The sequence below is a fragment of the Sinocyclocheilus anshuiensis genome, unplaced genomic scaffold (genome assembly GCF_001515605.1).
Source record: "Sinocyclocheilus anshuiensis isolate Anshui unplaced genomic scaffold, SAMN03320099.WGS_v1.1 scaffold967, whole genome shotgun sequence".
Lineage (NCBI taxonomy): Eukaryota > Metazoa > Chordata > Actinopteri > Cypriniformes > Cyprinidae > Sinocyclocheilus > Sinocyclocheilus anshuiensis.
This window is the reverse complement of record NW_015542427.1, coordinates 33,683-43,157: the sequence shown is the minus strand read 5'-3', so window position 1 is coordinate 43,157 and position 9,475 is coordinate 33,683. Positions and strand designations below refer to the sequence as shown.

Below are 9,475 nucleotides of genomic sequence, written 5' to 3'. Positions count from 1 at the left end.
TATATATATATATATATATATATATATATACACCTTGCTACGTGTACTGCGTTAGGCTAACCGAGAATTGTCATTTGCACTTATATATTGTTGCTCTTTTGTTAGTTTTGATTGCTTCTATTGTCCTCATTTGTAAGTCGCTTTGGATAAAAGCGTCTGCTAAATGACTAAATGTAAATATATCACTTGTTTATTTTAGATCTGTGTGGCAGCAGCAATATACAGTAGCCTAAATAAATCAATAAATCCACTGCTCTCTTGTCTCCTCTGAGGCTGGGACTCTAAACAGTGTTCTGTGCTCGTCTGTGCAGCCAAAGACAGAACAGTTAGCATGTTTTGCTCAAACTTTCGCCATTGCATTAGAGCTGGTACACCCTTGTCGCTTGCGAAATCAAAATGACGGTGCCTTGAGTGGAAGTTTACAGATTAAGGGGTGGTAATATTATGAGATCCCTTTGCCACGTCACCAAGGGAGCGAAATCAGACACGCTCGTTTTCTCAGACGCTTGCAGAAAAAGGCTTCCCAAAACAAAGTTACTGGGTTAATCTTTTTCACGTTTCCTTGGTTGGTAGATGCACCAGGGACCTGATTATAGCACTTAAAACCTGGAAAAGTCAGAATTCATGATATGTCACCTTTAAGTAATTGGTTTACAAATGTAAAGTGGGATAAATTCCCAACATTGTTCTCATTGTGTACATTTTTGGGCAATTGTAGTTTTTGGCTGGGTCCCGTGTTCATAATTTAACCTTTAAGGTCATCTAACACTGATCACCGATCAGCTTTTCTCTTTGAAATTCTCTGATGTGATTAACTAGGTTTGAAAATGTTGCACTATGAAAAACAGTAAATGGCTTTTGTGTAATTTAGCATAAATGAATAAATTGTACCGTGATGTATCAAATGTGTTCTTTTTGTAGGGAGATCTGGCCAAAAAGAAAATCTACCCAACTTTGTGGTGAGTACTCTGACATAACACGCTTTTACACATATTAATGTTTACTAGTACAATACCATTCAACGTTTAGATCTGGTAAGATTTTTTTAACATTTTTTTGAAAATGTTCTTATGCTAAGCAAGGCTGCATTTATTTAATCATATTGTAACATAAACAATTTAAGATTTATTAATATTCTATTACAATTACAATTATTGCGGTTTAAGTAATGTTATTCTGTTTTAGTTTTTTTTTTGTTTTTTTTTCTGGGTCCTTTGAATAGAAAGTTCAAACGAATGATTGGAAATTGAAATCTTTTGTAACAATATAAACATTTTTGCTGTCACTTTGATCAATTTAATGTGTCCTTGCTGAATAAAAGTATTGATTTCTTTCAGAAAGTATTATTGACACCTAATCCTTTGAACAGTTTGAAGTATTTCTGTTTGCCTCTTGTAGGTGGTTGTTCAGAGACGGTCTTCTCCCTGAACAGACATATTTTGTGGGTTTTGCGCGTTCTGATCTGACCGTGGATGCCATACGCGCAGCCTGCATGCCCTACATGAAGGTCACAGCTCTGAGAGTTTCTCCATGTGCATTTGTCTATTTACTGCATATGTGTGTTAATATGTCCTCTCCTCCCTTTAGGTGGCAGACTCTGAGGCAGAGCGGCTCGCTACGTTCTTCAGCAGAAACTCTTACATCAGCGGGAAGTACGTGGATGAATCCTCTTTCGCTAACCTGAACACTCACCTGCTGTCCCTGCCTGGAGGAGCTCAGGCCAACCGGCTCTTCTACCTGGCCCTGCCACCCAGCGTCTACCACGACGTCACCAAGAACATCAAACATCAGTGCATGAGCACCAAGTGAGGAGCAAACGCATGCAGTTGCTTTTGTTTAATTTTTGTTTATTGATGTGATTGCTTTCGTAACGTAACGCAAGTCAAATCTTGTCCAAAAGTTGGGCAGAGTTTGTTACGGACTTGAATGGTACAATTTTAAACTGACTGACAAAAAATCATACGGAAGAAAAAATTCCTTACGTTGAAGAATGCATCTGGGCCATTTATAGGGACCATTATATATTAGCCGTTATTATAGGAAAATAAAGCTGAAATAAAATTAGAAATGTTTCATTGGCAGCTAACCTAAATTAAATAAGTTTGTTAAATACTAAAATTACTAAAACTAATAAAAATAATTTAAAGCTAAATACAAATTTAAACTAAAAATAAATCTAAATCTAAATTTAAACCAAATCCTAATAAAAATGGAAGAAAAAAAAAAAACTAAATTGCTTAAACTGAAAATATAAAAATAAAAGCTCATTCAAAATGTTAATAAATACTATAATAGTATATTAATACTTCTAAAATATCACTGGCTAGATGTGAGGTGTAGTTTCTGTTCGGTTTTCTAATTGTCTGTGTATATGATTTTGTATATGATTTTGCCCTAGCAAAGGCCTTTTTCACATGCAGCATATTTCTTGTGTTTGTATGTTTGTTAGAGGCTGGAACAGGATAATCGTGGAGAAGCCTTTTGGACGTGACCTGCAGAGCTCAGAGGAGTTAACCTGTCATCTCTCTTCTCTCTTCACTGAGGACCAGATTTACCGTATAGACCATTATCTAGGCAAAGAGATGGTCCAGAACCTCATGGTTCTCAGGTGTGGCTCTTTCCATTTCCCATTACTCTTCTCATCCCTCTCTGCCTGCTGCTTTTCACTGGCTGTCACACACAGTTGTCATTTGTGCATAATTAAGGGTTAAACTCCACCAGGAATCTCTTCATCTGTCTCCGTGTTTCATTAGTTACAGTTTTCTTTCCTATTTCCTTAAAGGTTTGGAAATCGGATATTTGGCCCCATATGGAACCGGGACAGTGTGGCTTGTGTGGTTCTGACCTTCAAAGAGCCGTTTGGTACCCAGGGCCGGGGAGGATATTTTGACGATTTTGGTATCATTCGGTTAGTTTTCTTGCTTTGAGATGATTTTTGCACCTGTGAAACTAAGATGTTTATTTGCATGTTATTGAAGTATAGTCTACCGAAAACTGAACCTGTTTGATTAATTTAACCTGTATGATTTTCTTCTGTGGAACACAAAAAAAAAAGAAATTTTTCATGCTTGCACAAAATGTTCCATACAATGAAAGTGTATTGTGTGAAGCACCGTAAAAGTAGTCCATAAAAAGAAACATAAAGCATGAAGGGAAAATGCACATAATTTCAAAGACAAAAAAAAAAAAAGTTAAAAAATTCATTGGACTTTCTGTTCATGAGGGTTCCCTTCAAAGGCTGAGAGGATTTTGATATTCTAATCAAGCATGATTTGTAAATGAATGTATCCCTCTCTTTCTTTATATCCTCTCTTTTCTGTCTCCAGTGATGTGATGCAGAACCACCTGCTGCAGATGCTCTCTCTGGTTGCCATGGAGAAGCCTGCATCCACCAGCTCTGATGATGTTAGAGATGAGAAGGTAACGAGCCTGTCAGCCAATGAGCTGTGTACAGCCGCCCCTTGCAGCACTCTTTTCTGGCACTTATCTAGATGATCCTGAATTTAGCCTTGAGGAGCAAATATATCAAATAAAACCATTCATCACCTCGGTCTTACAGTTAACCATTAGCATAAAAGGTTGGTGGACTGTACTGCACGTGTAGCCTAAATTAAGGTCTTGGATCCAAGATTACGCTTCAGGGTAGTGTTCATTTTTGGTTTGTGCTACAGAATAATTTATTTTAAATGTATATTATGATAATAATTATGTGTAGTACCCAAGGCGTCAGGGTTTGTTTATTTTTTCATTCATTCATTGTATTTATTTTTTATTTTGTTTTGCACTTTTTTTGTACTTTATTTATTTTTGGTTGTTTTGTTTAAATACTTTTAACAATGTGAAGTAGATTTGTGCTTTTCCCTGTTTATTTTGTTTCCCTATTTATTTTGATTTTTTTTCTGTCTATATTCATTTTTGTTTTTGTATGGTTTTGTTTTGTTTTGTTAAAATACTTTTAACTGTGTGAATTAGACTTGTGTTTTCCCCAAATGAATAGAGATTTGTTTGTTCATGAATTTTTATTTAGTTGATTTATTTAGTTGATTTGCTGATTTTTTTTTTTCTGTTTATGTTTATTTATTCATTTTCATTTTGTTTTTGTTTGAAGTCTTTTAATTGTGTGAAGTAGGCTTGTGCTTTTCCCCGTCCCTGTTTATTTTTTCCTTTTGTTTTGTACAATGTTTTTATTTATTTTATTTAATTTTGTTTTGTTTTTGTGCCGCTTTTTTTTCTTCTTATTTTTGAAGGCTTTTAACAGTATGAAGTATACATATATTTATTTCTGTTTATTTATTTATTGAAGACTTATAACAGTGTTGAAGTAGACTTGTTTTTTCCTTTTCCTGTTTGTTTATTTATTCATTTTAATGTTTTGTTTTAATACTTTTTCCTGTCTGCTGCAAAGAGTTGTTGTTATTATTATTACTATTATTATTGTTATTATTATTATTTCTGCGTCTGTGTGTGTGTGTGTGTGTGTGTGTGTGTGTATATGTTCAATCACATGTCATTCACAGCTTAGCTTATTGGTTAAAATGAAGCATCCAACTGAAGTGCTTTTGTTGAGATAAATGGGAATTATCCTGAATAGCTCTCGACAGGTACTGTAGATCCCCTTTCTAATACCTGTTTTGTTTTAGTTTTTTGTATGCTCTCTGTGTCCCTCTACAGGTGAAGGTGCTGAAGTGCATTGAGCCGGTCTCTGTCTCAGATGTGGTCTTGGGTCAGTATGTTGGAGATCCAGATGGAGAAGGAGAGGCTAAACTGGGTTATCTAGATGACAAAACTGTCCCTGAAGGCTCCACTCAGGCTACATTTGCCACAGCATTGCTTTATGTAAAGAACGAACGCTGGGATGGTAAGTGCTAATTAGCTCATTTTTACAGTCTGGCCAAAGATCAAAAATTTTGACCTTGATACTGTATTTGACATGTGGTTGTTTCTGAAGTTAAAAGCATCCTTTGCGCTGCTTTAATAGCTGATTTAAATGAGTTAAATGAGAAGCTTTACTAACCCTTTGGTCTTGAAAATGAAATTGTTTTGTGGTTTAAAATGCAAAATTAACTTTTAGCACATGCGCTGCTATTCAAAAGTTTGTGGTTGGATTTAAAAAATATATATTTTAAAAGAAGTCTCTTATGCTTACCATTTATTTGAGTAAAATACAGTAAAAACAGCAACACTGAAAACATTTAAAATAACTATTTGAAAATATTTTAAAATGTAATGAGTCAAAGCTGAATTTTCAGCATCATTACTCCAGTCTTCAGTGACACATGATCCTTTAGAAATCATTCTAATATGATGAACAGAAAGTTCAATAGAACAGCATTTATTGGAAATAGATTTTCATTTTTTTGTCAATTTATTATTTTGAACAGCAGTATATACCTTAGTCTTTCTCTTCCTGAATGTGTTGATATTTTATTAAACCATTTGATTACCCATCTCTCTCCAGGCGTTCCCTTCATCCTCAGGTGTGGAAAGGCTCTGAATGAGAGGAAGGCCGAGGTGAGGCTGCAGTTCACCGATGTTCCTGGAGACATCTTTAGCTCTCAGTGCAGGCGGAACGAGTTGGTGGTCCGTGTGCAGCCCAACGAGGCCATCTATGCCAAGATGATGAGCAAGAAACCCGGAGTCTATTTCAGCCCTGAGGAGACCGAGCTGGACCTGACCTACCACAGCAGATACAGGGTAAAACACACAGCTTTCATTCATTCATTCTCTGTCTCTTTTGTCCTAATTGGCAACTTTGACTAATAATATGTGGGATATCATATGTAGAAAATGACTTCATTTCAACCAAAAATCTTTATTAAAGTTACTTCCTTTTCTCTTTATAAATGTGCTTTTCTCTGTTCTCCCTTTTCAAAGGACGTTAAGCTTCCTGATGCCTATGAACGTCTGATTCTCGACGTCTTTTGTGGCAGTCAAATGCATTTTGTACGAAGGTGTGTTTCTCATTGTGATCTCTGCAATGATTAGTACAGTAATGTAAATGTAATATGTTGTTATAGTAAATAACCATTGCTGAATTTGACTTGTTTTATTAAAGTGATGAGTTGAGGGAAGCCTGGAGAATCTTCACTCCTCTTCTTCATCAGATAGAGAAGCAGAAGACGCCACCCATCAAATACAAATACGGAAGGTAAAACTTTTTTTTTTAAAAGAAATTGTTCGTGAAGTGATATGTAGTGTACCTCACATTCTCTCTGGCTCTCTCTTATAGCCGTGGTCCTGCAGAGGCTGATGAGATGGTACAGAAAGTGGGATTCTGCTATGAGGGTACATACAAATGGGTTAACCCACACAAACTGTGAAAGAATACGACTAAAAAAATCATCCCAAGATGAGTGCCTGAAATAAAAGAGAGAAAAGGGCACTTAAGTATTTGAAGATGCACTCTGTTAGCACTGCATGAAAAGAAGGACCAACAAGATTAGCAAACACTTTTTTTTGGATGTTATTAATTATAACCAGCTCATTATGATATATAATCCTTTATAGAACATTTCTCATATTTCACTCTATATTTCATTGGACTGAACAACATTTACAATGTTTGGTTATGCACTTAAGCATCATTTTGATATTCATACAAATTTTATACTGCGCTGTCATTCCCTTTCTTCTTTCTTCTTAAAGAAAAACTAAGCTTCTGTTATGCATTCTTCTTTCCTCAAGCAAAAGTCTTAACATTAAATGCTGCTCACATTTCAGAAGTGTTTTATAGGCAGAACGCTGATATAAAAGTACAATCTACTCCTGCAGTGATAGTTGTGTTTTTTTTGTAGCATGCTTATTTAAATCTAAAATGAAGTGCTATAATTGGACCACAGGAAGCATACAGGGATTAGGAATGCATGCATGTATATGACATTTCACCATGTCTTAAGGTTCCCACCGATTGGCTAAATGAGCCACAAATATGTTTAGTCTTATTAAAGCAGATGTATTACATTCCACATCTCTCCGTAAATAGATGAGATTTAATGTTTGTTGTTACACCACTCTCATAATTTGAACCTAATTTGGGCATGGTCCCTTTCTGCTCGCTGTTGCTTTTGGTTTCAGCACTAGATAGACGCTGAACCAGTGTTTCTGACCGCACTGAATTTCAACATCCTGTCAGGGTGCCTAAAACAACCGATTTATTTATCAGATCTTGGGATTAACTGCTTGTCTGGCTTTTGTAATGCATTTTTAATTTCTGGTTACTGATCTTTTTTTCTTTTTTTTTGATGCTTCAACATCTGTGAGCTATTTCACTTTTCTGTAAAAGTTCTGCCCAGTGTTTTCTGTTTTACTTAAAAATGGACAACTACTTTTACAATAAAGCATAGTTAAGATGCCTCACAGTTCTCTCATTGCTTTTTTCATCTGGTCCTTTCAGTTCATAGTCCCTTATTATCTCTGGCTTGTTTCAGCAAAGCCAACATTGCAATAAAATGACTGAGCGAGTAGTCCAGGTCTGGAAAAGTCATGGGGATTTCTGTAGCGAATGTAGATTCCTCTGAGACTCTGAAATATGTCCTTTCAAATGTCTGTTTGCTTGTTTGTCTATTTATTAGTCTTTATAGAGACTTTTGTACATATAAGTACAATTGTTTAAATAAATGTTATCCGTCATGCACATGAACAGCCTATCACAGCAATTTCTATAAAAGGATTTAAAAACGCTTATGAAGTAAACATGAAAGACTGGAAGAGTAGCGGAAATGCTTTGCGAAAAAAATAAAGGTATAAAACAGAATGAAGGCCTGGAGGTATGAATAGTTTCACTCTGATTTTCAATCATAAGTAGGATTTACAATATAAATAATTTAATAAAAACAAACAATCCAGAATGTAAATCTTGTATAGATCATTAATATGTATTAATGGTTTTGTGTAAACAATTCAAATAGGCTTTAGTTTTTTCATGGATTTTTTATTATAGTTATCACCGGAAGGACTTTTGTATCCGAACATCCGTCTTCCGGTCAGGGGCAACATGGTTGTAGAGGTGTAGCTGCGTCCATCTGCCTGCTTATTCGATTCTATAGAAAAATCGTTGTGTCAATTTGACAGCTATATTTATATCGTATAATATATTTATCAAGCAGTCCAGCGGGCAAAATGAATATACGCAACGCACGGGTGAGTAAGTGAAAGTAAAGCCAGACATTGGTATAGTCATCAGACAGTGGCTGTGTCTCAAATCCCATTTTGGGCATCATAGACGCGTTCCGGACGATGAGGCACTGAGTCTATTATGTATTATTTATTTGTAGTTTTATTATATCTACCTTTTGCTTTTTATTTTCATGACTCATGCACGCTTTGCAGTTTTAAAGTGACCGTGTTCTGCACTTTTGTATAATTTTATGTCTTTTCCACCGTTACCACCACTCTTGCATCAGTCAAGCACCAAAACAGTCATCATTTAGTTATACATGACTACTTTCCAGCTTCTCTCTGAATATTAGAATTAATCCTGTCGTTTTTTTCTCATGTATTTTATGTGAATGATTTAGTACTACTGCAGGTGGCAGATAGAGAACAGCTTGACTCAATGATTCTCTCTTTTACATGTTTCCAGCCAGAGGATCTGATGAACATGCAGCACTGCAACCTGCTGTGTCTTCCAGAGAACTATCAGATGAAGTACTACTTCTACCACGGCCTGTCCTGGCCACAGGTCTGAGACTGACACTGATCTGTGTGCAAACATCATATGCTGAACTGCTTTACTGAACTGCTGTGTTTGTTTAATAGCTGTCATACATAGCAGAGGATGAGAATGGGAAGATAGTGGGATATGTGTTGGCTAAAATGTAAGTTTTGTTTTTCTTGCTTTCATGTGTGAGATGTCCATGGTTGTTATGCTCCAAGTTGTTAAGTTACAGGGATGCTCCTCCCAAAATTTAGAATTCTGTCATAATTTACTTACCCTCACGTTGTTCCAAACCTGTATGACTTACTTTCTACTGTGGAATTTAAAGGGGTCATATGATGCGATTTCAATTTTTCCCTTCTCTTTGGAGTGTTACAAGCTCTTGGTGCATAAAGAAGATCTGTAAAGATGCAAAGACTAAAGTCTCAAATCCAAAGAGATATTCTTTATAAAAGTTAAGACTCAGCCACGCCTACCTAAAACGGCTCGTTCTAACACGCCCCCACATGTCTACGTCACGATATGGGAAGATTTGCGTAACACCGCCCAAATGTTCACGCAAAGAAAGAAGGCGTAACTTTTATTCTCGCTGTAGTATTGTTGCTGCCGCCGCCATGTCGTGAAGACGCTGTGTGCTTTGTTGTGAAAGCGAAACTACTTTGTTTGGTCTTCCAAAAGAGGACGATATTGCTTCGTCATGCCTGGAGCTGATCCGTGCTGGTTGCTGAGGAAATACTACAACTTTGCGCTTTGTATCGCCGGATCGGCTTTCACCGTGACCGAAGCGGAGTCCAGCCCGGGATCGTCACATGTGGTTGC

General features: G+C 36.3%; 2 protein-coding genes across 6 annotated transcripts in view; both read left to right on the top strand.

Moving 5' to 3' along the window:
• Positions 1-6,634, top strand: part of LOC107693547 (glucose-6-phosphate 1-dehydrogenase-like) — a 13,575-nt gene extending 6,941 nt beyond the window's left edge. For all 4 annotated transcript variants that reach the window (XM_016492967.1, XM_016492966.1, XM_016492968.1 and 1 more), the window contains 11 exons: positions 922-959; positions 1,399-1,507; positions 1,588-1,805; positions 2,450-2,608; positions 2,783-2,908; positions 3,327-3,420; positions 4,672-4,858; positions 5,459-5,694; positions 5,875-5,951; positions 6,056-6,148; positions 6,230-6,634. In XM_016492967.1, the coding sequence (XP_016348453.1) occupies positions 922-959; positions 1,399-1,507; positions 1,588-1,805; positions 2,450-2,608; positions 2,783-2,908; positions 3,327-3,420; positions 4,672-4,858; positions 5,459-5,694; positions 5,875-5,951; positions 6,056-6,148; positions 6,230-6,320 (1,428 nt within the window). In that variant the 3' untranslated portion in view covers positions 6,321-6,634. The remainder of the gene's footprint in view (positions 1-921; positions 960-1,398; positions 1,508-1,587; positions 1,806-2,449; positions 2,609-2,782; positions 2,909-3,326; positions 3,421-4,671; positions 4,859-5,458; positions 5,695-5,874; positions 5,952-6,055; positions 6,149-6,229) is intronic.
• Positions 6,635-7,951: 1,317 nt separating this feature from the next.
• LOC107693544 (N-alpha-acetyltransferase 10-like) overlaps positions 7,952-9,475 on the top strand; it is a 6,929-nt gene continuing 5,405 nt past the window's right edge. For both annotated transcript variants that reach the window (XM_016492962.1, XM_016492964.1), the window contains exons 1-3: positions 7,952-8,139; positions 8,582-8,680; positions 8,758-8,816. In XM_016492962.1, the coding sequence (XP_016348448.1) occupies positions 8,119-8,139; positions 8,582-8,680; positions 8,758-8,816 (179 nt within the window). In that variant the 5' untranslated portion in view covers positions 7,952-8,118. The remainder of the gene's footprint in view (positions 8,140-8,581; positions 8,681-8,757; positions 8,817-9,475) is intronic.